Source organism: Motacilla alba, chromosome 1A (assembly GCF_015832195.1).
Source record: "Motacilla alba alba isolate MOTALB_02 chromosome 1A, Motacilla_alba_V1.0_pri, whole genome shotgun sequence".
In the NCBI taxonomy this organism is placed as follows: Eukaryota; Metazoa; Chordata; class Aves; order Passeriformes; family Motacillidae; genus Motacilla; species Motacilla alba.
In genome coordinates this window covers 1,597,591-1,625,141 of record NC_052031.1, presented here as the reverse complement: position 1 = coordinate 1,625,141, position 27,551 = coordinate 1,597,591, and the positions used below count along the sequence as shown (strand labels likewise).

Below are 27,551 nucleotides of genomic sequence, written 5' to 3'. Positions count from 1 at the left end.
AAGAATAGATGAGAAAGCTAGAAGAGAATGATGACAAAAACTCCTGGCTGACTCCTCAGCTGGCTGTGATTGGTCATTCAGAAAACAAAATTCACATGGAGCCAGTCAAAGATGCACCTGGTGGTGAACAACCTCCAGAGCACATTCCAAAGCCATCAGATAATTATTATTATAATTATTTAATTATTGTTTGCATTTATTTTCTGAGGCTTCTCAGATTCTCAGGAGAAAAATCCCGGCAAAGGGATTTTCATAAAATACCACAGTGACACTGTCCCACAGCCAATCCTCCCTGCAGGAGATCTCTGCTGTCCATGGCCACTGAGTGTCCCTGCAGGGCTGATCAAATTCCATCATCCCATGGGGAGATGCTCTGCCCAGGGCAGGAGCCAAGCATTCCTGCCTGGATCCAATCTGAGCCTGGCAGCAGCACAGCAGCCTTTGCCCCCTGCATTCCCAGAGGAGCAGCTTTCTGCTGCCCTGCATTGCCAGAGGGAGAGCAGGCCCATCTCCAGCAGCCCTGGAGCTGCAGAGGAAAACTCCAGCCTTGTGCAGGATCCCTGCTCCAGCAGAAGCACAGCTGGCCCTGCAGGAGGGCTGAGCCACCATGGAATGGCACTGCTGCCACCACCCTGAGCCACAGGGCTCAGCTCCTGCTCTCACTCTGGCAGGGGTTTGGTTTTTGTTTGTATTATTATATTTGTATTTTTAATTTCCCTAGTAAAGAACTGTTATTCCTATTCCCATTTCTTTGCCTGAGAGCCCCTTAATTTCAAAACTACAATAATTCAGAGGGAGGGCGTTTGCATTTTCCCTTTCAGGGCAGGCTCCTGCCTTCCTCAGCAGACACCTGGCTTTCCAAACCAAGGCAGATCCCTTACCTGGCTCCTCTCCTTCCCATTCCTGAGTCCAATCCTGTTGCTTTTCCCAGGGAAAGATGAGGAATTCCTTGTGGGATTGGGCTCTGCAGACAAGGCTGGACCTGTCCTCGTTCCCTGGAGCTGAATTCCCCTGAGGATAAAAAAGAGATTTGGAACCAGTTGGGAAATGATACTTGGGGTGAACTTGGGGATTTTTGGGGGCTTTATTCCCTGGTTTTCATCCCAAATTTCTGGGAAATGAAGGGAGGGCAAAAGAGGGAAAAACACCCGAGATTTTAGTGGGATAACAGCCGGCTGTGGGATTTGGAATGCTGAGTTGGATTGGGGTTTTTTTTAGGGATTTCTACCCTCAACTCTTCAGCAGCCTGCTATTAATTCCGGGTTTTGTGTGTGTGTGTGGTTTTTTTGTTTGTTTGTTTGTTTTTTGTTTTTGTTTTGGTTTTTTTTGAGGGTTTAGGTGGGGAGACTCTCACAGACCATTCCCAGAGCAGCCATGGCTGCTCCTGGATCCCTGGAAGTGTCCAAGGCCAGGGCTGGGAGCACCCTGGGATTCTGGGAAGTGTCCAGAGGGTGGAACTGGAGGAGTTTAAGGTCCCTTCCCACCCAAACCATCCCAGGGTTCCAGCACAGCCAAGCTGAGGACACAAACAGAGACTCAGCCCCATCGCGAGGGGAAAACAGGGAACAGATCCTGGGATTTGGATTTCTCCCCGTCGGTTTTATTGCTGTGGCAGGGGTGAGGATTTATGGGGAAAAATTAAATCCTTTTTGGTGCCTGAATCCCAAACTGATCCAACCCGGAGCCCTGGTGGGAGACACCTCCTGTCCTAAATCCCTCAGCTCCAAAACTTCCCATCTCAGCTCCTTCACCTTTTTGTGGGGATGTGCACAGCAGGAATTCCAGAGGTACAACCCCACTTCCACTGGAAATGCCCCAGCTCCTGGAATTTTGCAGCTGGAGGAGTTTTTCCTTCCTCTCTTGGGAAGATTTTGTGGTTTTTGGCTTTAAATTCCCCCTTTTTGTGTTCTATCACGTCACTTAAAAAAACCCAAAATAAACCAAAAGAGAGATTTTTAGGAGCCTTTGAAAGGCTGAGTCTCCTCCCCTTAAATTGTTCTTGGGATTATTTATTCCATCAAATGCCTCAGCTCCAAAACTTCCCATCTCAGCTCCTTCACCTTTTTCTGGGGATGTGCACAGCAGGAATTCCAGAGGTACAACCCCACTTCCACTGGAAATGCCCCAGCTCCTGGAATTTTGCAGCTGGAGGAGGTTTTCCTTCCTCTCTTGGGAAGATTTTATGGTTTTTGGCTTTAAATTCCCCCTTTTTGTGTTCTATCACGTCACTTAAAAAAACCCAAAATAAACCAAAAGAGAGATTTTAGAAGCCTTTGAAAGGCTGAGTCTCCTCCCCTTAAATTGTTCTTGGGATTTTTATTCCATCAAATGCCTCAGCTCCAAAACTTCCCATCTCAGCTCCTTCACCTTTTTCTGGGGATGTGCACAGCAGGAATTCCAGAGGTACAACCCCACTTCCACTGGAAATGTCCCCCACCCCTGGAATTTTGCAGCTGGAGGAGTTTTCCCTTCCTCTCTTGGGAAGATTTTGTGGGTTTTGGCTTTAAATTCCCCCCTTTTTGTGTTCTATGACTTAAAAATAACCAAAATAAAACAAAAGAGAGATTTTTTTAGGTGCTTTTGAAGGGCTGAGTCTCCTCCCCTTAAATTTTTATGTTCTTGAAATTATTTATTCCATCAAAAACTTCCAGCTCCCCCAACTCTTCTGCTGTTCCCTCCTCAGCAGAGAGGGATTTTTCCCAGAGATTTTTTTTCCCAGGAATTCCAGTTATTTGCTAAAATATGTCTCATTTTTGGAGCTTTCCTCAGCTCAGCATTCCAGAACTTATCCCTGTTTCTCTGGATGGAGAGGAGAAATTCCTGCTATCCCAAACATTTCCTTTTCCACGAGATCCAGGAGATTTTTTTTTTTTCACTCCTGGATTTTTCCCTTGGCCCAAAGTTCCAGGCTCCTTTCTTTTCATCAATTTTTAAATCCCCCCGAATTTTTTATTCCTTTTTTTTTTCCTCTGCCAGGTTTGTTCTTTTTGTTTTGCTTTTTTTTTTCAGGGATGAATTCCAATTTCTCCTCGCTGCTCCAACTGCCTGTGTCTGTTGGAACTTGTCAAAAATAGTAAAGCCTAAAAACTCCAGGCGTATTTTGGGGGAAAATTTGAAATAACTTTTTTGTTTGTTTGTTTTAAACCCTCTCCCCATTCCTTAAGGTTGTTAAATTTGACATCCCTGTAAATGAGCTGGAAAAACTCCAACCTGAAGTGCTTTTCCTTTTGGAAAACCTCCCTGAAGTGGATTTGTCTCTCCATGCTTTAGGCAAGAGATTTTCCAGAGGTGATTGATGGGAATCTTTCCATTAAAATTCCCTAAAAACGCGCAAAGAGGAGGAAAAGAGATTTTTATAATTTTTAACTGTTCCTTTTTTTCCTTTTCCTTGTCCAGAAAGTGAATCAGAGCCATCTATATCCAAACATGTTTGGATTTGGAATTTTGAAATGTTTTTCTCTAGGCTTTGTGTCTTTTTTTTTTTTTTTTCCTTTTTTCTCCAATTTTTCTGCTCTTGCCTCCCACATTTTGGAATTCCAGCTCTTCCTGATCTCATGGAACCAAACTTTAGTTTGGAAAATTTGGCAATTCGAGCTCTTCCTGTCCTCATGGAACCAAACTTTAGTTCCAGAGCACTGCAGGGCATGGAGGGTTTGGAAAATTTGGGAATTCCAGCTCTTCCTGACTTCATGGAGGGCTTAAAAATTTTGGGAATTCCAGCTCTTCCCGATCTCTTGGAACCACATTTTGGTTTGGAAAATTTGGGAATTCCAGCTCTTCCCGATCTCATGAAACCAAACTTTAGTTCCAGAGCATTGCAGGGCATGGAGGGTTTGGAAAATTTGGGAACTTGAGCTCTTCCTGACCTCATGGAGGGTTTAAAAAATTTGGGAATTTGAGCTCTTCCCGACCTCATGGAACCAAATTTTAGTTTGGAAAAGTTGGGAATTCAAGTTCTTCCCAACCTCATGGAACCAAACTTTAGTTCCAGAGCACTGCAGGACATGGAGGGTTTGGAAAATTTGGGAATTCCAGCTCTTCCCAACCTCATGGAACCAAATTTTAGTTTGGAAAATTTGGGAATTCGAGCTCTTCCCAATCTCAGGGAACCAAACTTTAGTTCCAGAGCACTGCAGGGCATGGAGGGTTTGGAAAATTTGGGAATTCCAGCTCTTCCTGACTTCATGGAGGGTTTAAAAATTTTTGGGAATTTGAGCTCTTCCCGACCTCATGAAACCAAACTTTAGTTTGGAAAATTTGGGAATTTGAGCTCTTCCTGTCCTCATGGAACCAAACTTTAGTTCCAGAGCACTGCAGGGCATGGAGGGTTTGGAAAATTTGGCAATTCCAGCTCTTCCCAACCTCATGGAACCAAATTTTAGTTTGGAAAATTTGGGAATTCCAGCTCTTCCTGATCTCATGGAACCAAACTTTAATTTCAGTTCACTGCAGGACGTGGAGGGTTTGGAAAATTTGGGAATTCAAACTTTTCCCGACCTGAGTGCCACATCCAGGAATTCCTTGGACCCTTTCCCTTTTCCCTTGGGACCAGCATACCCTCACACCTCATTCTAAAGCACCCCTAATTAATCTAAATTGGCCTTCCTTTAATTGAAAACCCCCGCTCTTGGTCCCACCACGAATTTGTTCCCATGGTTTTTTTTTGCAGTCCCAGAATCCTCAGCTGAGAGAAACAAGGGAAGAAAATTCAATTTATTCTCCTGCTGCTCCATTGCCTGGAATTTTTCCCTGAATTCCTTTCAAGGATCATCGGAATCCAGACGGGGTGGCCTCCCGAAGGTGATAAATCCTGGGAAAGGAGCTGGGAATGGAGCTGGGGATGGGTAGCTCCACGTTTAACCCCTCAGCTGCCAGCACAGCCCCTCCCTCCTCTTTTTATTTCCCTAAAATGAGGAATTTGAGATTTATTTCTGGTTCTGGTGGGAGTTTAGGGTGGGTTATGGGTGATCCCTGTTTGCCTCAGTCTTTTTTTCCCTCTTCAATTGTCCATAAATTACTCCAGTTGTCCATAAATTACTCAATTTTTACATGAATGACTCAATTTTTTGAAAATTACTTAATTTTTCATCAATTACTCCATTTTTCCATAAATTACTCCATTTTTACATGAATGGCTCAATTTTTCATAAATGACTTAATTTTTAATAATTTACTCAGTTTTTCCATCAATTACTCCAGTTGTCCATAAATTATTCTAGTTTTCCATAAATTACTCAATTTTTCCATAAATTACCCAATTTTTCCATAAATTACTCCAGTTGTCCATAAATGGCTCCATTTTTACATAAATGACTCAATTTTTCATCAATTACTTAATTTTAATAAATTACTCCATTTTCCCATAAATTCCTCCAGTTTTCCATAAATTATTCAAATTTCCCATAAATTACTCAATTTTTCCATTTATTCCTCAAATTTTCCATAAATTACTCCAGTTGTCCATAAATTGCTCCATTTTTACATAAATGACTCAATTTTTCATCGATTACTCCAGTTATCAATAAATTACTCCATTTTCCCATAAATTCCTCCATTTTTCCATAAATTACTCAATTTTTCCATAAATTCCTCCAGTTGTCCATAAATTACTCCATTTTCCCATAAATTACTCAATTTTCCATAAATTCCTCCAGTTGTCCATAAATTGCTCCATTTTTACATAAATTACTCAATTTTTCATAAATTACTCAATTTTCCATAAATTCCTCCAGTTTTCCATAAATTGCTCCAGTTGTCCATAAATTGCTCCAGTTGTCCATAAATTGCCTTTGTCCCCTTGGCCCCCAGGGTTTCCGTGCGCTCAGCCTCCAGGGAATCCCATTTTCCTGTGGGTTTTCCAGGTTTTCCCAGCCCCACAGGCGCTCCAGGTGGCCCCGCCGGTGCTTTGATGTCGTTTTGGATCTTGCCACGATGCACAGACAGCATTCCCAAGCCGTTCTCCCAGATTTTAAAAACCCAAATCATGGAACCATGGGATGATTTCGGTTGGAAAAGACCTCCAGGATCAGGTCCAACCCTGAATATCCTAAACCACGTTGTCAAATGTCACATCGGAATTTTTTTTGGACATTTCCAGGGATGGAGACTCCACCATTTCCCTGGAAAACCTGTCCCAATTCCTGACAGTGAAGGAATTTTTCCTAAAATCCAACCTGAACTTCCTCTGGCACAACTTGAGGCCTTTTCCCCTCATCCCATCACGAGATTCCTGGGAGAACAGGCCCGACCCAAAGCCTCCTTCCAGGGAATTTTGGGATTTTCCCTCGTGCAAGAATTGAGTGGCAACAAATGAAGCCAAGGGTTGAGGTTGGAAACCGAGGAGAGGAGATAAAAAGTGGGATAAAAACCTGTGGGAATCATCACCACAGGGCTTGAAGAAGGTAAAAAAAAAAAAAAAAAAATCAATGGTTAAAAATTTAAATATTCCTGCAAGGTGGTGAATAGAAACACTTCCAAGGTGCATCCAGGAAATCCCTGGATTATGGAAGGATGGAGCTTTTCCTGCTCTTCTACTCCCATTATCCCTGGAGGAACAAACCCTGACCTCCTCCCGTCATTTTCCCTCATCCCTGGCTCCCAACATCTGCTGCTTTTGCAGGAATATTTCCCTGGCACCAGCTGCAGCTCCCTGGCAGCACGAGAGGCAGCAGGGTTGACTCCCAGCTCCTTGATTTTTCCCAGAATCTGCGGGATTTCCAGCGTGTCCCGGAGTGCTCAGCTCCCTTTCCATCTCCAATGAGGCTTCAGAGGATGAAACATCCCAAAAATGCTGAATTTTGGGTGCTTTTTCCCAGAATCTGCAGGATTTCCAGCGTGTCCCGGAGGGCTCAGCTCCCTTTCCATCTCCAATGAGGCTTCAGAGGATAAAGCATCCCAAAAATGCTGAATTTTGGGTGCTTTTTCCCAGAATCTGCAGGATTTCCAGCGTGTCCCGGAGGGCTCAGCTCCCTTTCCATCTCCAATGAGGCTTCAGAGGATAAAGCATCCCAAAAATGCTGAATTTTGGGTGCTTTTTCCCAGAATCTGCAGGATTTCCAGCGTGTCCCGGAGGGCTCAGCTCCCTTTCCATCTCCAATGAGGCTTCAGAGGATAAAGCATCCCAAAAATGCTGAAATTTGGGTGCTTTTTTCCAGAATCTGCAGGATTTCCAGCGTGTCCTGGAGTGCTCAGCTCCCTTTCCATCTCCAATGAGGCTTCAGAGGATAAAGCATCCCAAAAATGCTGAATTTTGGGTGCTCCCCTTTTGTCTCCCATGCAGCAGGTGAGTGAAAAATGGGAAAAATCTCTGGAAAAATGGGGGGGAAACTCTGTTGTAGTCCCTGGCCTCCAAAGTGAGGACACAATTGGGATTCTGGGTCTGATTGGAATTGTGCAAAAAAAAAAAAAAATACTGCAAAGGGGGAAAAAAATGAGATTTATTCTTTTCTTTTTCCTGGGGTTTTTACACTGTGACCTTCTCATGAATTTCCAGGCTGGCAAATTTGACTTGGAGCAAAAAACATCTGGAAAGGGACAAAAAATAAAAAGAGATCTGGGGAGTTCCTTAAATATTCCTTGGGACACTTGGATTCAGGAGGATGATGCAAATTTAGGGATAGTTTGCCTCCCTCCTTGCATGAAATCAAATCCTGCAGCTTTGTATTTACAGGGAAGATAAAATCTGGAGTGGAGGCTTAAAATCTCACCCAGAGGAGTGGCTCTGGTTATTTTGGAATTATTATTATGGAATGTGCTGGAAGCTCTCCCTGGAGCCTTCCCTTCTCCAGGGGAACATTCCCAGCTCTCCCAGCCTGACATTGGATCCATCTCCTCTCCAACACATTCCTGGACCCAGGGCCTTCACTTGGAATCTCAGGAAGCCATGAAGGGTCTCCCTTCCCTTTTCCATCCCCATTTTCCATCAAAATCCCTCGGGATGGATTCTGAGTGTCCCAAATCCCAGAATCCCAGAGCAGTTTGGGTGGGAAGGGACCTCAAAGCTCATTCCAGGGACACCTCCCCTATCCCAGAGTGCTCCAAACCTTCCTTGGACACTGCAGGGATGCAGGGGCAGCCCCAGCTGCTCTGGCAATTCCAGCCCAGGCAGGAATTCCTCCTTGCCAAGATCCCATCCATGGCTGCCCTCTGGCAGTGGGACCCATTCCCTGGGTCCCATCCTTCCATTCCTTTCCCAAATTTCAGCTCTCCTGGAGCCCCTGCAGGCCCTGCAATGTGCTGGAAGCTCTCCCTGGAGCCTTCCCTTCTCCAGGGGAACATTCCCAGCTCTCCCAGCCTGGCTCCAGAGGGGCTCCAGCCCTGGAGCAGCTCCATGGGTTCCTCTGGATTTGCTCCAGCAGTTCCACATCCTTCTGCTGTAGGGTGTCCCCAAGTGCCACATCTCCACCTCTTGCCAACCCCTGCAGGGTTAAACCCCCCCTGGACCTGGGTTAAAACCAGAACTCCTCATCCTGCAGTATTTTGGGAGCCCAATCCTGTCAGGAATTGTGTTGGAGCTGCACAAAGACCTCCTGATTGCCCCACTCCGGGTCTGGGGGGGATTCAACTCGCTGAATGCAGACCCAATTGCAATTAAGCCCATTCAGCTCCCTAACGAGGCATTCAGGGCTTTAGGAGCTTTGTAGGGTTTAATTAGGCTCAGTTGTTAAGCCTGATTTTATGGAGTGCTCCTCTGAAGCCTGGGATCGGCATGAATCCCTAAAACTGGAGTCATCCTGGAGAGCTTGGATGCAAAAATGATCTGAAGGGGAGGAAAAATTGTGGATATTTACGGGCAGGAAGCAGTTAATTCCGGGGATTTTCTGCTGGAGTGGGGGAACATCAGCTCAAGTGATTTCCCTGCAGGGAAGAGCAACATTCCACCTCTCCCAACTTCTAAACCCGTGGATGTTTGAGCACCTGGAAGCTGATGGATGATTTAAATCTCTTTTAACAGCTGTTTGAGGCTCTCATTTATTAACGGGGCTGTGCAGATCCTTTGGCCTCACCTGGAGCCAGGTGGGGCTGGGATTCCCTGGAATTTTTTTTTTCCATCTCAAGCCACTGTGTCCGTGTTCACCCTGGAGGCTCCTGGTTTTCCTTTTTCCTCTGTCCTTGACCTTTTTGGCCCGTTTAGCTCCTGGCCAGAGGATCTTCAGGGATGGATGGGACCCACCAGGGTGAGATCTGCTCTTCAGCAGCTCTGGAATTCCCGGCACCCCGGGCACGGAAATCCTCCCTGCACATCCCCTACTCCAAGCAGGAAAACTGCTGGGTTTTTGGGACATGGGGTCTCTAACTCTTCCTAATTTTTTTTTTTTTTTTACTTGAGCTGAAATCTCCTCTGTTTGTGTGGTGGGAGCTCCAGGGGTGGCTGGATTGGGGTTCTCCCAATGGCTGGAAGCTGCCTTGGGATGCAGCTCCAGGTTTGGCTGCAGGAGGTGGCTGGAGCTGGGGGAGAACTCAGATTTATTCCTGGGATCCTGCTTGGAGCCAGGGGTGAGAATTCAGATTTAATCCCTTGATCCTGTTTGGAGCTGAGGGGAGAATTCAGATTTATTCCTGGGATCCTGCTTGGAGCCAGAGCTGAGAATTCAGATTTATTCCTGGAATCCTGTTTGGAGCTGAGGGGGGAATTCAGATTTATTCCTGGGATCCTGTTTGGAGCTGAGGGCAGAATTCAGATTTATTTCTGGGATCCTGTTTGGAGCTGAGGGGGGAATTCAGATTTATTCCCATTATCCTGTTTGGAGCTGAGGGGGGAATTCAGATTTATTCCCGGGATCCTGTTTGGAGCTGAGGGCAGAATTCAGATTTATTCCCTTGATCCTGTTTGGAGCAGGGGTTGAGAATTCAGATTTATTCCTGGGATCCTGTTGGAAGGTGAGGGGAGAATTCAGATTTATTCCCATTATCCTGTTTGGAGCTGAGGGCAGAATTCAGATTTATTCCCTTGATCCTGTTTGGAGCAGGGGTTGAGAATTCAGATTTATTCCCATTATCCTGTTTGAAGGTGAGGGGAGAATTCAGATTTATTCCCATTATCCTGTTTGGAGCAGGGGTTGAGAATTCAGATTTATTCCCATGATCCTGCTTGGTCCCAGGAGAGTGAGAATTCCATTTAATTCCTGGGATCCTGTTTGGAGCTGGGGATGAGAATTCAGATTTATTCCTGGGATCCTGTTTGGAGCTGAAGGAAGAATTCATATTTATTCCCATGATCCTGTTTGGAGCTGAAGGGAGAACTCAGTTTTATTCCTGGGATCCTGTTTGGAGCTGAGGGGAGATCTCAGATTTTTTTCCCATGATCCTGTTTGGAACTGGGGGTGAGAATTCAGATTTATTCCTGGGATCCTGTTTGGAGCTGAGGGCAGAATTCAGATTTATTCCTGGGATCCTGTTTGGAGCTGAGGGCAGAATTCAGATTTATTCCCATGATCCTGTTTGGTCCCATGAGGGTGAGAATTCCAATTAATTCTGGGATCCTGTTTGGAGCCGATCTCCCTCCCCTGGAATTTCCATGGAATGTGTCCCACACATTCCCTGCCCACCTGACCCTGAGCTTTGGGGTCACCCCACTGTCCCCACCCCAAGGAGCCAAGGGTGGTGCTTGTGTCCCTTTTGGGGTCATTTCCCAAACATTGGAGCCTGCACTCCCTTCCCTGCCTCAGTTTCTCACTGCCTCCAGTTCTCCATCCAGGAGACAATTCCTCAGAAATCTCTGCTGTGGGGAGAGGAGACAAATCAGGATTTATCTTGTGCTGTCCCCACTCGTGCCCCTCCAGCCCCCCAGCAATGTCAGACTCCCACATTTGAACCATAAATCACTTTCCCACCCCAAGCCTGGTGTTTTCCACCCTCTCCAGGTGCTGATACCTGGAGTTTTTATCTCCCTGGGAACAAACTTCTCCCCTTTCCCTGCGCCGGCCCCTTCCCTTGCAAACATCCCAGTTATTTTATCCTCATTTTATGCCCACGAGGTAAAAATCTTTTCATTTTTCCCCTCTTCCCTCCCTTTCTCTCCCCTCTCCATTCCAACATTCCTGCCCAGAGCGTGCGGGGTGGCATCCCCTGCCTGCCCCATTCTTCCTCCGCGTCCATCCATCGTCCGTCCGTCCGTCCGTCCATCCATCCATCCCTCCGTCCGTCCGTCCATCCCGGCTGCGGGGAGGAACGGGAGCTGCAAGGGGGGGACCCGCCTGGAGCAGCCCCTCCTCCCGCCTCAAAATTCCTGCTTTTCCCCAGCCCCTGGAAGTTTCTCCGCCGCGGATTCCCGCTGGAGGGACCCCCGGGGATGCTCCGGGTCCTGGGAGCCGGCTCCGGGTGAGCAGCAGGGTCTGTCTGTCTGTCTGTGTCTGTTTGTCCGTCCGGGTTTTGGCTCCCTGGGGTTTGGTTTGGGTTTTTTTTCCCCCCACTCTTCAGTCTCGGGTTGCAGCTAAAGAACTGCGGAGGGGAAGGAGGGAGAGGGGCCGGAGGAGGAGGAGGAAGAGGAGGAAGAGGAAGCAGCAGCTCCCAAGGGGGAGGAAGAGGAGGATGAGGAGGGAGCAGCTTGCGATGGGGAGGAAGAGGAGGATGAGGAGGGAGCAGCTTGGGATGGGGAGGAAGAGGAGGATGAGGAGGGAGCAGCTTGCGATGGGGAGGAAGAGGAGGATGAGGAGGGAGCAGCTTCCAATGGGGAGGAAGAGGAGGCAGCAGCTCCTGAGGGAGAGGAGGATGAGGAGGCAGCAGCTTCTGATGGGGAAGATGAAGAAGATGAGGAGGCAGCAGCTCCAGATGAGAAGGATAAGGAGGATGAGGAAGCAGCAGCTCCCAGGGCGGGAGGATGAAGAAGATGAGCAGGCAGCACCTCCCAAAGGGGGAGGAAGAAGAGGATGAGGAGGCAGCAGCTTCTGATGAGAAGGATAAGGAGGATGAGGAGCAGCACCTTCCAAAGGAGAGGATGAGGAAGATAAGGAGGCAGCAATTCCAGATGAGGAAAATGAGGGGGATGAGGAGGCCACAGCTCGTGATGGGGGAAGATGAAGATGAGGAGGCAGCAGTTCCGGATGAGGAAAATGAGGAGGAAGAGGAGGATGAGGAGCAGCAGCTTCCAAAGGGGAGGATGAGGAGAGTGAGGAGGCAGCAGCTCCATGATGGGGAGGAAGAGGAGGATGAGAAGGAAGCAGCTGTGGATGAGGAGGATGAGGAAGCACCACATGGGGAGACAGGGGAGGAAGAAGAGGTTGAGGAGCAGTAGCTCCCAATAGGGAGGATGAGGAGGATGAAGAGGATGAGGAGGCAGAAGCAGCGCCAGCTTCCTCCCGTGCTGCACAATTTGGACCCCTTGGTGCTGCCCCAGGAGGGCCTGAGCTGCCCCAAACGTGTCTGGAATTGGAATTTTGGGATGGCTTTTCACCTCCCCTGGTGGGACGTGGCTCAGGGAGAGCTTGGGAAGGAGATTCCAGAGCATCATGGAATATCTATCCAGGGCTGGAAGGGGTCACCAAAGTGACCCTCCTGGTCCTGCCCAGGACAATCCCAAAATCCCACCATGTTCCTGAGGGTGTTCCTCAAATGCTCCTTCGGCTCTCTTGGCATTCCCAGAGTTCCCATGGGTTTGTTTTGTGGGTTTTTGAAGTGTTTTTGGGAAGAAGCCAATTCCTGTTGCTCCTTTGATGCATCCAGGGGGTCTGAGCATGGAGTGGGCAGAATCTTATCCCAGAAAACTTCCCACCAGTGGGATAAGGAGATGGATTTTCCCTCTGATCCTGTTCTGTGTGAGGTGGCTGGAAGCAAGTCCTGGATCAAAGCTGGGACAACAACAGAGCAAATCCCCTGGGAATGGTTATAATTCCAACAAAATGGATATTTTGGTGGGATGTGGGAGTAGCAGCAGGAAGGGTTGGTCTGGGGCCATTCCTGGCTGGAGAATTCACAAATTCCAGGGTGGAATTCTCCTTTCCTGCTGCATCGTGGCAATGGATGCAGGGATTGAGTGTCTGGAATCCACATCCAGCTGTGGATTTGCTCCTTTCCCAATCCAGCTTTTCCTGCCCCAGGAGCACCAGTGGTGGTGGTGACTGAGATCCACTCGCAATTCCCAGCTTCCCCTGTGGATGCTGGAATGATGTTCCACAAATTTCATTTTGATTCACAATTACTTTTTTTTGGTTTTTTGGCTGCTCTCCATCACGGGCCCAAAATAACGGGAATTCTGCTGCAATCAGGAATTGCAGGGAAGTGGTTTTCATCCAGGGAGAGGAGGAAATCAACCACCAGGAGATGATTCCTGGATTGTCTCAGAAGTCTTTGAGGCTCTTTGTGGTTTGGGTGGAATTTGCAGGAATTGCTTCCTGTGACCGCTGCATCTGGGAGGAGGAACAGGAAAGGAGGAAAGGGACAGGGAACGTTGGGGCTTCCCAATTTTCCTGCAGCTCCAAGGAACCTCGGGAAGGGCTGGAGTTTCTGTTTGGAGGGTTTGCACAGGGATAGGGGGACACGTCCTGGCTCTTTTGCGTGGCATTTGGTCCTTTTAGGGTGTCACTGGATTTTTTGGGATCACTGGGTTTTTGGGCATCATTTGGTTCTTTTTTGGGATCACTGGAATTTTGGAATCACTGGATTTTTGGGTGTCATTTGGTCATTTTTGGGATCTCTGGATTTTTTAGGTGTCATTCAGTCCTTTTTGGGTGTTACTGGATTTTTAGGATCACCAGATTTTTAAGATCACTAGGGTTTTGGGTGTCATTTGGTCCTTTTTCAGTGTCACTTGGTCCTTTTTGGGATCACTGGGTTTTTGGGTGTTGTTTACTCCTTTTTGGATGTCATTTGGTCATTTTGGAGATCACTGGATTTTTGGGTGTCATTCAGTCCTTTTTGGGTGTTCCTGGATTTTTGGGATCACTGGATTTTTAAGATCACTGGGGTTTTGGGTGTCATTTGTTCCTTTCTGGGTGTCCTTTGCTCATTTTGGGATCACTGGATTTTTGAGTGTCACTTGGTCCTTTTTGGAATCACTGGATTTTTTAGGTGTTACTGGATTTGGGTTACTTTTTGGGTGTTACTGGATTTTTGGGATCACTAGATTTTTAGGATCACTAGGGTTTGGGGTGTCATTTGGTCCTTTTTGGATATCATTTGGTCATTTTGGAGATTACTGGATTTTTGGGTGTCATTTGGTCCTTTTTGGATATCATTTGGTCATTTTGGAGATTACTGGATTTTTTGGGTGTCGTTTGGTCCTTTCTCGTTGTCACTGGAATTTTGGGATCACTGGATTTTTGGGTGTCGTTTGGTCCTTTTTGCATGTCATTTGGTCATTTTAGGGATCACTGGATTTTTGGGTGTCACTTGAAACTTTTCACTTGAAACTTTTTGGGTGTCATTTGGTCATTTTGGCGATCACTGGAATTCTAGGATCACTGGATTTTTGGGTGTCATTTGTTTCTTTTTTGGGTGTCATTTGGTCATTTTTGGGGTCACCCAGTTTTCCCAAGCATGGCTTGTCTGGAAGTGGAAAGCCCAGGGGATGGATGGATGGATGGATGGATGGATGGATGGATGGATGGATGGATGGATGGATGGAGTTTGACTCTTTGGGATTTGGGATGAGGCATCTGCAGGTGGAGCCGAAGCTCTGGGATGTTCTCACCTCAGGCCTCACCTTTCTGTGGAATTAATAATTAAATTAATAGGAAAAGTTGGAGATTTGGGTTCAGATTTGGCTCCAGCTCAGGGACTGGGGGATCCCTTCCTGACTGGGCAGGGGGTGCCTCTGGATCAGCCTCTCCCATTCCCTGCCCATAAAGCAGGGAATCACGGAGGGGTTTGTGTTGGAAGGGACTTTAAAGCCCATCCAATTCCTACCTGGCCACAGGGCGTTGGGTCAGGAGATGGGAATGTGGGAATTCCATTCCCAAACTCTCCTTGCTGCCTCCTTCCATGTCCTTATTCCAGCAAAAGCGAATCTGGAGGCAGGGAAACGGCGGCAGATTGCTGCTGGGAGAATTCTCCTGTCCCAAACCCAGGAGGCTCCCAGGGGATGCAGAACCTTTGGGATCTTTGTTTCCTTTGTCCCGGCTCCTGTTCCACTCAGGAGCACTTGGAAATGTGAATAACCTGGAAAAGTTCCAGCTGGAGGAACCAGAGCAGCGCAGCCCTGGCTGCCAGCCAGGCACTCAATCTCTTCATCCATCACTTTCCAACCCCCTTTTTTACCCCCTTTTTTAACCCCCACCTCCTTCGAATCCAATGATTTCCCACAAATCCCCTCCTCTCCTTGGCCATGAATCCTGCTTCCCTGGAGATATTCCCTTTTTGAGAATGTATCATCCCATTCCACCTTTTTAAATGGTAAACAGATGAACAAACATCACCCCCTGGATGCCCCACGTGGCAGCAGGGTGACAAAACTGCAGATATCCCATTCCTTATTCCATGAGTCCATCTGATGAGCGGTGATCCCCAACAAAATTCCCATCTGGAGTCACCCACCCCAAACCTTCACTGGGATTTCTTGCAGGAATTGCAGCTCAGGGCACCAAACCCCTCCCTTGCTGTTTGCAGCAGCTGCACGGGCAAATCTGACTTTTTTTTTCCCCTCCAATTGTGCTTCTTGGAGAGGGAGGAAGGGTTTGCCTGGAGATGATCTTCCCAAGACACACCCAGCTGGAATTTTCTGCTTGGAAAAGCCTCAAAATTTGGCTTTAAAAGGTGTTTTTAGTGTGAAAATCTGATTTGTGGGGAGTCCCCATGGAGCAGGATAAAGGAGAGGAGGGTCTGGATGTCATTCCCAGAGCTCACCAGGTGTTCTCCTGCTTTTCCCCTGGATGCTTCCATGCTGAAATCTTCCAACCCAAACTCCTGGAACATTCCTTGTCACAGGAATCTTAGACAGACTCCTTATTCTCATTAATCCCTGGTGTTAATTGGAATGAAATCCCTGGAAAAGAACAAAGCTGGGTGAAGCCATTGAGATTTATTTTTTCCCTGAATCCATAATTTCCACCTTGGATGTTGTCCACGCTTCCCTGGGAACAGGTGAGGCTCAGAGCAGCAGAAGAATATTTGATTGCCCATTAAAAAAAAGAATGAAATTCCTTTTGGCAGCACCACAGGGAGAATTCCCTGCTTTCCAGATGGGGAATTCTGCAGCAATTCTGGGGAGTCATTAAACCACCAGCAATAACCAAAATTCCAGACTCCTCTGGCATGGTGGGCTGGATCCTCAAGGAAGTTCATCCCGGATTTAGGAGCCTGGAGATGAGGGTTGGATGCTGGTGATTCCTGATTTTCCTGGCTTTTCTCACGGATTAACTGAAGTGGGAAGTTTCTCCTGCTTTTATCTCACCACCAATATTCCCGTTTGGGCTTCATTGCCTCAGGTGGATGTTGGGAAAGGAGGGGCAAAACTGAAATCTCAGCATTAGCAAAGAAATGAAGGAATTCAAGGATTTATGGATCTTAATCCAAATTTTCCAAGACAGGAGGAGCCTTTTCAGCTGGACAGAAGCTTTTCCTGGCACTGAGGGTGGGCGGGAGCGTCACCCTCAGGTGGCCCCAGCTCCAACCTCTTTCCCTCTGCAGGTGAGGGACTCTCCAGGCTTTGTGCTGACTTCCAGGAATTCCCAGGAGCTGCTTCCCAAGGGAAATGTTGTGTGCCCAGATCCTCGTCCTGGCGGTGGCCACGGGGCTGTTCCGAGCTGGAGCTGTTCATGAAGGTGAGTGACAAGTGACACCACGGGTGCAGCACCTGGGACATTTTGGGGAGTAAAATCCCTTTTCCAAGCCGATTTTCCTGCTCCTGGCATGGATCCACTCATGGATCTGTCAGGGTGGAGCTGTGGTGCCTTTAACTCCTGGATCCTCTTAGGTTGGGATCATGTGGATAACAGAGCACCTCCGAAGGAATTCAGGGCCTGAATTCCTGCTCTGGGATTCATGGAGAAATCAGGGCTCTGCTCAGCATCCTGTCTCTGCTCCAGCTCCTGCTCCAGAGGAAAGTAGGGAAAAAGGGAAAACAAATCCCCTCTGAATTCCAAGACCTGGTTCCAGCCACCACGCAGGAAATGGGAGAGGAAAAACCTCAAGGAAGCCTTGAATCCTTCTCCCGTTTTTTAGGGAGTCAGGATGGCACAAGGGTTCACCTCCCCAGCTCCATGCAAGCCCACAAAGAGCTCTTGGGGATGAGGGGCTGGATCCAAAAAGCAGGAGGAAAAAGAATTCCAGGGAAGAGCCTCATGGATGACCCAGGGTGTATTTTTGGTCTCAGGAGGGAGATCCTTGGGAGCATCCTCCAGAGGGAATCCAGAGCTCCCAGAATTGTCCCAGGCTGGGTGGGATCCTCCTTTTCCCAACAACCCCCAGGTCTGGAGGTGCAAATCCATCTAAATCCGTTAAATTCAACAAGGAGTTAATGGAATCTTCAGCATCAGCTCGGAAATTAACTTGATTAAGCTGCTGTCCATCAATTAACCAAGAAACTCGACTCTAATGCTGTTTAATTCTGGGCTGGGAGCGGGGCAATAAATCAGCCTTTGGAGATGTCTCTGGCAAAGCCGTGATGGATGGAACGGGATTGTTCTGGAGGTGCATGGAAAATTCCAGCTCCCATCCTATCCCCCTGTGATTAATAGAGCTGTCCAGGGTGGGATTTTCTCCAGAAGGTACTGATCCAAATATCTTCAGCATCCCACATTTGCCATGACAGCTCCAGGTGCCTGATCCAAGCAGGAATTCCAGGGTTTTTGGGAAGTTTTGCCCAAAAAAAAAAAAAAAAAAAAAAAAGGAAAAGCCCCCAGATGAGCTGAGCTGGGATTGTCTCATTATAGGGAAAAGGGCACCGTGCCACCCTTTGGAATCCCTTATTTGTTGTTTTCCTCCTCATTATCTCTGGATGCAAATGAGGGTGGGGTGAGGAAGACTCTCAAAAATCAGTATGGATGGAGGAAGCTCTGCCATGGACAGGGACCTTCCACTATCCCGGGTCATCCTGGCCTTGGACACTTCCCAGGATGGGGCATCTCTGGATGAGAAGCTTCTCCTGGGTCAGAACATCCAAATTAGGATTGGATGGAATTAGGAGGAAATTAAGGAGAAATAAGGAGAGCACAACACTCTGGGCAGCACCTAAACGTGGTCTCTCCATCTCCTTCCCTTCGGTATCCTGGGAATTCAGGTGGCTCTGGGGGCTGTCCCTCATCCCGTGGTGTGGGATGAGCCTCCCTGTCCCTCTCGTCCCCCAGCCTGCAGGACAGCAGAGGTGGCCAAGGTCCTGTTCCTCGTGGGGCAGTCAGAGGGTGCAGGGAAGGGGAGCTCCCAGCTGCTCCAGGATTTCATCGGGAGCGTGGCCAGATCCTTCGAGAACGCGGATTTGGGAAGAGGAGGCGTCCAGCTGGGCCTGGCTCTGTATGGGGAGACACCAAGGTGGGTCTAAACATCCTCCTACAGCTACTCCTGGATTCCTGGAATCCAGCTCATGGATGAAGAGCTTCTGCAGCTCTGGGGAACCTCTGAGCAAGAGCTGAACCCTCAGCAGAGTCATCCACAGGGAATTCTTTCAGGGCAGGAAGGATGGGTTTAACATTCCAATTCCAGGTTTTAGATCCTGGCTTGTGGTACCAGGGTCTGGAGCTCATTCCATGCATTCCCTGACCACTGTGAGGAGATCTTCTTGGCATGGGTTAAATCCATGGAATGGTTTGGGTGGGAAGGGACCTTAAAGACCATTTCATTCCAGCTTTCATGGGCAGGGACACATTCCCCTATCCCAGGGTGCTCCAAGCCCCGTCCAGCCTGGCCTAGGACACTTCCAGGGGATCCAGGGGCAGCCACAGCTGCTCTGGGCAGCTGCAAACTAAATGTCAACATTACTGCTGGTTGTGGCCATTTTCAGTGCACCCCTTGCTCTTTATTCCCCCATCTCTCATTCCCAGGATGAGTGTGGAGCTCACGGATTACGCGACCATCAAAGAAACGCTGGATGCAGTTCAGGATCTCTCCTTCCAAGGCAGCAGCCTCCAAACAGGCTCAGCCCTGGCTTTTGCAGCTCGGGCCTTGGCCCACCAGGACACCCTGGGAGAGGAGGCAGCAAAGGTGGGTGAGCTCCTGAGGTGTTGTCCAGGGAGCAGCTGGGTCATCCCAGAATCCTGGAATGGTTTGGGTTGGAAGGGAACTCAAAGATCATCCAGTGCCACCCCTCTGCCATGGGCAAAGACACCATCCACCATCCCAGGCTGCTCCAAACCCTGTCCAACCTGGCCTCGGACACTTTCAGGGATCCAGGGACAGACACAGCTTCTCTGGGAATTCCATCCCAGCCAGGAATTCCTTCCCAACATCCCATCCATCCCTGCCCTCTGGCAGTGGGAAGCCATTCCCACTTTGTCCCATCGCTCCATCATCTTGCAAGTTGTCCCTCTCCACCGGGAAGAATTCTTTCCTAGTATCCAATCCAAACCTAGTCCTCCCTTGGGAGCTGCTCATGAGGACTTGTAGGGATGAATCCTCTCCCTGTGCTGGCAGGAATTTCCTCCTGGAGTTCCTGTCCCAAGCAGAGATGCCAGGAGGGCCATGCAAGAAGATCCTCAGAGGAGCAGCTCTGCTCCTTCCTAGCTCATGGCAATGATTCCGTGGGAGTTTCCCCAGAGGTGGTGGGTTTTTGAAGGATTTAATTCCAAGAGAGGGATTTCAGGGATGCAAAACCCCACAGCTCTCACCATGACCTCCTGATGTTGGGCCTGTTTCTTCCCTGGCTCTTATCCCAACCCTTGCAGGTGGTGGTTCTGATCACGGATGGGAAATCCAGCGATTCCGTGGAAGAGGGAGCCCGGATCCTGCAGGATGGGGGCGTGACAGTGTTTGCTGTGGGTACGTGTGGCCACCAAAACCTCTGTGTGACCAACCCTCGTTCTTCTCCCTGGGGAATACTCCTGATTCACAACATCCTCTTCCTAAAAACCGCTCCCAGCCCCAGGTCAGCCTTTGGAAACCACTGCAAGTCCAGGAAAATTGTTGTGTTCTTGGATATTATTGGATATTATTGTTGTTGTTGTCGATAACTGATTTATTCAGTAAGAATCTGTGGGTTTGTATCTGTCAAAGCCACTTGGGAATTCAGAAGGGGTTCAATAAATGGTTCCATAAAAGTCAAAATGTTTTGATGTGACATTTAGAAAAAAAAAAAAAAACAATTGAAAATGCTTTTGCTTCTGGAGGTTTCTCTTAATGGGACTCAGAGATTGACTCAAAAATGTCCCTCAGAATAATTCCATGAGCAACGAAAGGTTCCACTGCTCCCCCATCCCCGAGAGTGAAATTCCACCAGCCAAATCCTTCCCTTCCCCAGATGTTTCAGGGAATGACAGGAATGGTGGTGGGGTTTCAATACAAAGAGCAACCAGGTAGATTTGAACCAATGTGAGGTGAAAACTGGGGAAGGATTGGTTTGTTGGGTGGGTTGTTCCCCCTTTTTTTTGTTCAACCACAGGAACACCCTGGAATTTTCAAACAGCCTCCCCAAATCCTGTTGTCTGCTCAGCACGGGAAGTCTCTGTACCCAATGGGAAGGACAAGGCTGGATCGTGCCCTGTTCCTTTTTTCCCCATCTCTCAGCCCATTAGCAGCACTGACACAATCTCTATGAAACCTCTGGAGAAATCCTGACCTCTTTTCCCTGGTGGGAGAGGCTTCCTCTGCTTCCCCTATCCAGCTTGATACCCCATTCCTTGTTCCCTCCTTTTCCTTGGCAGCACACCCAAAATTGGTGTCAAACTCAAAGCCCAGCACATTGCTCCCCGTTTCCAAAGCCTGCCCTGCCCCATGGATGGTGTTTGATGTCCTCTTTTCCCACTCTTTCCCTCCCCTAGGGATTAAGGATGCTGACAAGAACGAGTTGGGCAGGATTGCTTCAGATCCCACTGCGGAGCACGTGCTTTACGTGGAAGATTTCCAGCTGCTCCCAAGTGTGGCTCCCAAACTCTCTCGGAGGCTCTGCTTCACCGCCTCGGAGCCACCACGTCCTGTCAAGCAGAGGGTGCAAGGTGTGTCCAGGTTCTCCCTTGATCCTGCTTTCCATCTGCTCAAACCAGTCTCTGGATGTGCTTCCATGGGGATGAACTTCCCACATCCCTCTGAGGCAGCTGGAGGAGTTGGGTGATCCTAGAGGAATGAGCAGCTCCTGCTTTGGGACAGAGGTCCTGGCTGTTTTTCTTGTGGCTGCCTCTCCATGGTTTGTTTAGGGATACCAGATCCTGGGAATTTTGATGCTGGATGGAGCAAAAGGAGCAGCAATGGGATGGAGCAGCACTTCTGCTCCTTGGGGTATTTTGTTGTGGGATTGTCACAGGGAATTCTGGCAGCACAGCTTGAGGTCTGGGGAAGAGCTCCGTTCCCTGCTGAACATCCAAAGAGGTGTCCAAAGAGATTTCCAGAGAGATCCTGACACTGCAGTGAATCCAGAGGTGATGGCACTGAATTCCTGCCCCTTTTTGTCTCACCAACTCATGAGAAGCTGAGTTCAAAGCTTGGGGTAGAAATGGGGAGAATTTCACCTGAGACTTTTTTTTTTTTTTTTTTTTTTTTTTTTTTTTTTTTTTTTCTTCTTCTGTGGTTCTGCAGCACTTCAGGGCTTCCTGTGACATTCCATGGAAAATCCAGGCTTCCTGTGACATTCCATGGAGAGTCCAAGCTTCCTGGCAGATTCCTCCAGTGTTGGGAAGGAGAAGGGCAGGGAGGAGCTGCTGCCCCGTGCATTAACCAGGTGTTCACTGGGGAAGTGTAGCCAGAACCAATTTTGGTTTCTTGCTTTGTGCTGTCAAAAAAACTGGCCAAAAAATTTCCTGTTGGAGCATCTCCTGTCTGGAAACAGATCCCAGGTGTCCCTGTGCTCCCAACCTGAGTGACACCCATGGCTTTCTCTGTGTGGAATGTGTTGACTCCATCCATGAACTTCACATGTGGTGGAATCCAATCCGACCTCTTTCCTTTGTGTTTTTGCAGCTGAGCAGATCCTCGGCCCTCGGGAGCTGCGTGTCAGCGAGCACGGCCACAGCTCCCTGAGGCTCTCGTGGGTGGCAGCCACGGGCAGGGTGACAGGGTACCGTGTCCATGTCCACCCCTCGCTGCCACCAGGGCAGCCGGAGCCAGAGCACCAGCGGCTGGTAGGGTCGTGTTCCCATTTTCCAGGGCACCAGCTGGGTTTCAGTTCCCAATGTTGGGTTTCAGTTCCCAATGTTGGGTTTCAGTTCCCAATGTTGTGGGGTCATCCCGTGTTGAGGGCACAGCCCAATTAGGAGGTGGTACCACGTCCCTCAGCCATCCTGAGCACAGAGGGATTGGCAGGAATTCCTGAGGGTTGAAGCGGAAGTGGAGATCCACCAGTTTCAGTCCCCAGTGTTGGATTGCAGTTCCCAAAGTTGGGGGTTCATCCCGTGTTGAGGGCACAGCCTGGTTAGGAGGTGGCACCATGTCCTTCAGCCATCCTGGATCCTTCAGCCTCATCCTCATCCTGGGACAGCGGGATTGGCAGGAATTCCTGAGGGTTGAAGTGAAACTGTAGATCCATTATGGATGTAGATCCACCAGTTTCAGTTCCCAAAGATGGGGGGGTTCATCCCGTGTTGAGGGCACAGCCCAGTTAGGAGGTGACACCATGTCCCACAGCCATCCTGGTCACAACGGAATTGGTGGGAATTCCTGAGGCTTGACATGAAGCTGTAGATCCACCATGGGACCTGCCAGTTTCGGTTCTCAGTGTTGGGGCTCAGTTCCCAATGTTGGGTTTCCTTTCCCAATGTTGTGGGGTCATCCCATGTTGATGCCACAGCCTGATTCGGAAGTGGCACCGCGTCCCTCAGCCATCCCAGTGACAGCAGGATTGGCAGGAATTCCTGAGGGTTGAAGTGAAGGTAGAGATTCACCATGGGTGTGGATCCACCAGTTTCAGTTCCCAATGTTGCGGGGTCATCCCATGTTGATGCCACAGCCTGATTCGGAAGTGGCACCGCGTCCCTCAGCCATCCCAATGACAGCAGGATTGGCAGGAATTCCTGAGGGTTGAAGTGAAGGTGGAGATCCAACATGGGTGTGGATCCACCAGTTTCAGTTCCCAAAGATGGGGGGTTTCATCCCGTGTTGAGGGCACAGCCCAGTTAGGAGGTGACACCATGTCCCGCAGCCATCCTGGTCACAACGGAATTGGTGGGAATTCCTGAGGGTTGATGTGAAGCTGTAGATCCACCATGGGCGTGGATCCACCGTGGGATCCACCAGTTACAATTCCCAGTGCTGGGTTTCCTTTCCCAATGTTGTGGGGTCATGCTTGGTTAGGAGATGACGCTCAACCTTCCCAATATCCAATCCTTTCTCTCCTTATCTTCATGATGCCACCACTCAGTCCCATCCAACCTCTCTGGCATCATCTCCTGCCCCTCCTGCTGCCAGAGTTGTTCATTCTGGTAAGATCTCCATGGATTTCGGGATTTTCCATGTCCTTGTGTGAGGGATGCTGCTGTGTGCTCCAGCTCATCCCACACTGCACAAAGTTTGGGAGTTAGACTGAAGGGTAGAAGATACTTGCCCTAAAAGCTTTGATTCCTAATAATAGAACAAAGCTATGAAAGCTTAAATTATTAAGGTGGAGATTATTAATTGTATTAATTATTAAAATTGTATTTAACTGGAATGATCATCCTTGGCAGCTTCTGTGTTTTCCCTGTTATTATGAGATCCTGAAGTTCTGTTTCCATCTCTTGCCCTCAGGTTACATCAAAAATTCCTTCTCTGAGCTTAAAAGGAACTTTCTTGGTTGTTTTTCCTTCCTTTTCTTCAAAGGAACTTGAGATCACCTTTACCCTTAATGCACTCTCCATGTTTTATTTCCTGGGCTATTCCGTGGGCTCTTCCACAATTTGAGGATCACAACATCTGGGTGAGGGTCATAAGAGCCTCCTGCTCATGGAAGTCACCTTGAGCAGGTGTGGAAGGTGACCTGCGGCTCCTCTTTGGTGTAACGGTGTCCCTTGTCGCCCTGTGTGACAGATGGAGGTGGATGGGGACACAACCACGGTGCTGGTGACACATCTGAAGCCCAGCACCAAATACGTGCTCACGGTGAGGGCCAGCTACGGAGGGGCCCTCGGGGAGCCAGCAGCCACCCGAGGGAAAACGAGTGAGTGTCCCCTGGGCCATCCCTGTGGAAAACACCCATCCCAGAGCTGGAGAGGAGGGATGGATGAGGGAGGGATGGATGGATGGATGGAGGGATGAAGGCATGGATGGAGGGATGGAGGCTTGGAAGGAAGGATGGATGGAGGCATGGAGGGATGGATGGATGAGGGATGGAGGCTTGGGAGGAGGGATGGGTGGATGGATGGATGGTGGCATGGTGGGATGGATGAGGGAGGGAGGGAGGAACGGATGGTGGGATGAATAGCAGGATAGATGGATGATGGAATGGTGGGATGGACGGATGGGTGGATGGATGAGGCATGGATGGATGAGGGATGGAAGCATGGTGGGATGGATGGTGGGATGCTGAGATGGATGGATGAGGGAGGGAGGGAGAGAGGAATGGATGGTGGGATGGATAGCAGGATAGATGGATGATGGAATGGTGGGATGGGTGGATGGATGAGGCATGGATGGATAGAGGCTTGGATGGATGGATGAGGGATGGAGGCATGGATGGAAGGATGGATGGAAGGCTGGATGGATGGATGGATGAGGGAGGGAGGGAGGAATGGATGATGGGATGGATAGCAGGATAGATGGATGATGGAATGGTGGGATGGATGGAGGCATGGATGGATGGATGGAGGCATGGGTTTGGAGCTTCAAAGATTATTCGAGAGGCTTCCGTTAAGTCCTGAGGTGCAGAAAGCTCCTTGGCTTTCAAAACTCCTCCAAGAGGAGCCTGGATGGGGCTGGATCCAATCCCAACCCCAGACTGTCAACAGATTAAATCTAAGGAATTATAGAGGTGTGGTTGAACCTTTGTCCAAGGATTAAAGATGGCAAATCAGGTTTATTTCTATTATATAACATTTATATTAAAATTAATGATTTCTTATTATAAGTGAGTAGCTGAAAAGATCTTAATCAGAATTATTTACTGCACAGCAGAAAAGCCAAAACTACCAGGACAGGACAGAATCATGCACTTTATCAAAGTAATTATACTATAGTAATTATATTGAAGTAATTATATTAAAGTAATTGTAATGAAATTAGCAGAAAACACCACAATTATTGAAGTAGAGATTGATGTCACTCACCCAGACCAATGTCCAGGGGCAGATCTCTTCTGCTGACCCTCAAGGGGTGACTTTGAGTGGTGTCCCCACCCAAAGCAGGAATCTCCATTCCCAAGAAGGGATACGGGATATGTCAGGAGAACATTTGAAAGTGAGACTGGGCTTTCATCACCTCTGCTTTTAGGGATTTTCAGAGTTTAAGGGGTTCACTAATCCCACTCTGCTGCCTGGATGAAGCTCCAATCCTGCTTTGCCCGAGGGGTTTTGTAGAGAATTATTCCTTTCTTCCCTGCCTTTTGTTCCTCCCCGCACCGCCTGCGACGTCCGGGATTGTTTGTCTTCTTGAGGGAAGATCTCTGACAGGATGAATAAATAAAGCTCCTCAATGAGGTTTGACTCATCTGTACTTGCCAGGAAGAAGATGGAATGTCTTTATGGGTGGAAATAAAGCCATTTGATCTCTCCTCTTATTATCCCCAACACGAAGCCAGAGGCAGGAGCCATAAATCCGTCTGCCATGGCTGGCTGGATCCAAATGGGCTCCTCTCCCTTGGAATTGTGGCCGTGGGAGCCAAGCAGGCTTTGATTCATGGCTTTGATTCCTGCTCAGTCTGCAAGAACTGCGGAGTTTCCCCTGCCCAGGGTAGATTTCCTCTGCTTGTGAGAGAATATTTCAGATCCCAACAGCATTCCCAGAGAAAACTCCCAAACTTTCTGCCCTGGGATGATTCATCCCTATTTTCAAGTGGAAAAAGAGTTGGTAGGGGGGGACCGTTGGTATTAAGGAATCAGAGTTGGTGCTTCTCCTCTTTGTGTCTCTCTGTCCCTGAAGACAAAAGATTTTCCAAGGATCTTTTCCAATATTCCGGCACTGCCACCTCCATTTCTGCCCTATTCTTGTGTCCCCAAAGCTCCTGTGCCTCCAGTCACCAATTTCCGTGTGATAGAAGAAGGACTTTTCAGCCTGAGGGTGGCTTGGACACCTCCCGTGGGCAAACTGGAGGGCTACAAGATCTACATCCCCAGGGGTGAGTTTTATTAATTTTTATTAATTTTAATCAATTTTTAATTGATTTTTCTTATTTTTTTTCTTGGCGTTTGCTTTAAAAGGAGCAGTGATCCAAGGGAAGCTGCTGTGAATTCCTGGCATGACTCTGGAAAAAGTCCAGGATAGACTTTTCCAAATATTGTGGTTCTTCCAGGATAGAGGAGAGTCCTTGGAAGGACTTTTCCTTGGAAGAACAAGCTGAGGATGACGGTGTGAATTCCTTCTTTGCCCTGGCACATCCAGATGCTTTTCCCTCTCAAGTGCCTGCTCTGGTGGGGATTTGGGATGAGTTCAGGATGCCTCCCACTCCCCTCTGTGGGATCTGAGGGCTGAGACAGCACAGCCAGAATTCCAAGCAACACCACATGGATTGGGAGACTCCAACCACGCCTCTGAGCCGTCTCCATGGTGTGAAGACCTCCCTGTGGGATTTAGCCTCATGGGAAGGCTTCACCATCCCTTTTCGCCTTGATTTTGCAGCCAACAAGCCCGGGGTGACCCTTGAGCAGATCCTGCGGGGCGATGTCTCTTCCCACCTGCTGGAAAACTTGCAGGAGGACAGGGAATACAGCATCAGCATCTACGCCGTGTATCCTGAGGGCCCGAGCCAGCCCGTGGCTGCTCTGGGGAGGACACGTAAGAGCTGGGACCCTGTGGTTGGTCCTTTTTGTCCCCAGCTGTCGTGTCCCCACCTCAGAGTTGGTGCCCTCATGCACCAGGATCTTCCCAATTCCATCCTAACTCTTCCCTCATGGACACCCTCGGTGCCATCCTGCAGTTTGGGGGAATGTGGGAGATGGTTTTCCCTCCTGTTTTGCACCCACACTTCACAAAGTTGTTTGGTCCCAGACAGGGGACAGGGACAGATTGGGCTGTTCTAGCTCTGGTTTATGAGATGCCTTCAGCCCCTGGGCAGGAGCTCCTGGAAATCCCTCTCATGGAATCGTTAGGCTGGAAAAACCCTCTAAGATCCCTGAATCCAACCATCCCCAGCCACGTCCCCAAATGCCACATCCAGGTGGCTTTGCAATCCCTCCAGGGATGTGACTCCACCACTGCCCTGGGCAGCCATTCCAGTGCCTGACCACCCTTTCCATCAAGAAGTTTTTCCCAAAATCCAACGTAAACCTCCCCTGGCACAGCTTGAGGCCATTCCCTCATTCCGTGGGAGCAGAGCCCAGTCCCACCCGGCCACCTCCTTTCAGGTGTTCCCTTCACCCAGCTGAGCTGGAGGAACATTCGTGAACAGCCGGCAAAGCCTTCCACTCCCAAATGGA

The 27,551-nt window shown here is 48.8% G+C and overlaps 1 protein-coding gene across 1 annotated transcript in view; it reads left to right on the top strand.

Annotated features, from left to right (window-relative positions):
• The first annotated feature begins 16,624 nt into the window (after window positions 1–16,624).
• Window positions 16,625–27,551, top strand: part of LOC119708268 (collagen alpha-1(VII) chain-like) — an 82,404-nt gene continuing 71,477 nt past the window's right edge. The window contains exons 1-9 of the mRNA XM_038154443.1: window positions 16,625–16,694; window positions 18,219–18,399; window positions 18,909–19,068; window positions 19,749–19,842; window positions 20,841–21,014; window positions 21,973–22,133; window positions 24,013–24,142; window positions 26,138–26,254; window positions 26,755–26,910. Coding sequence (XP_038010371.1) covers window positions 16,625–16,694; window positions 18,219–18,399; window positions 18,909–19,068; window positions 19,749–19,842; window positions 20,841–21,014; window positions 21,973–22,133; window positions 24,013–24,142; window positions 26,138–26,254; window positions 26,755–26,910 — 1,243 coding nt within the window. The remainder of the gene's footprint in view (window positions 16,695–18,218; window positions 18,400–18,908; window positions 19,069–19,748; window positions 19,843–20,840; window positions 21,015–21,972; window positions 22,134–24,012; window positions 24,143–26,137; window positions 26,255–26,754; window positions 26,911–27,551) is intronic.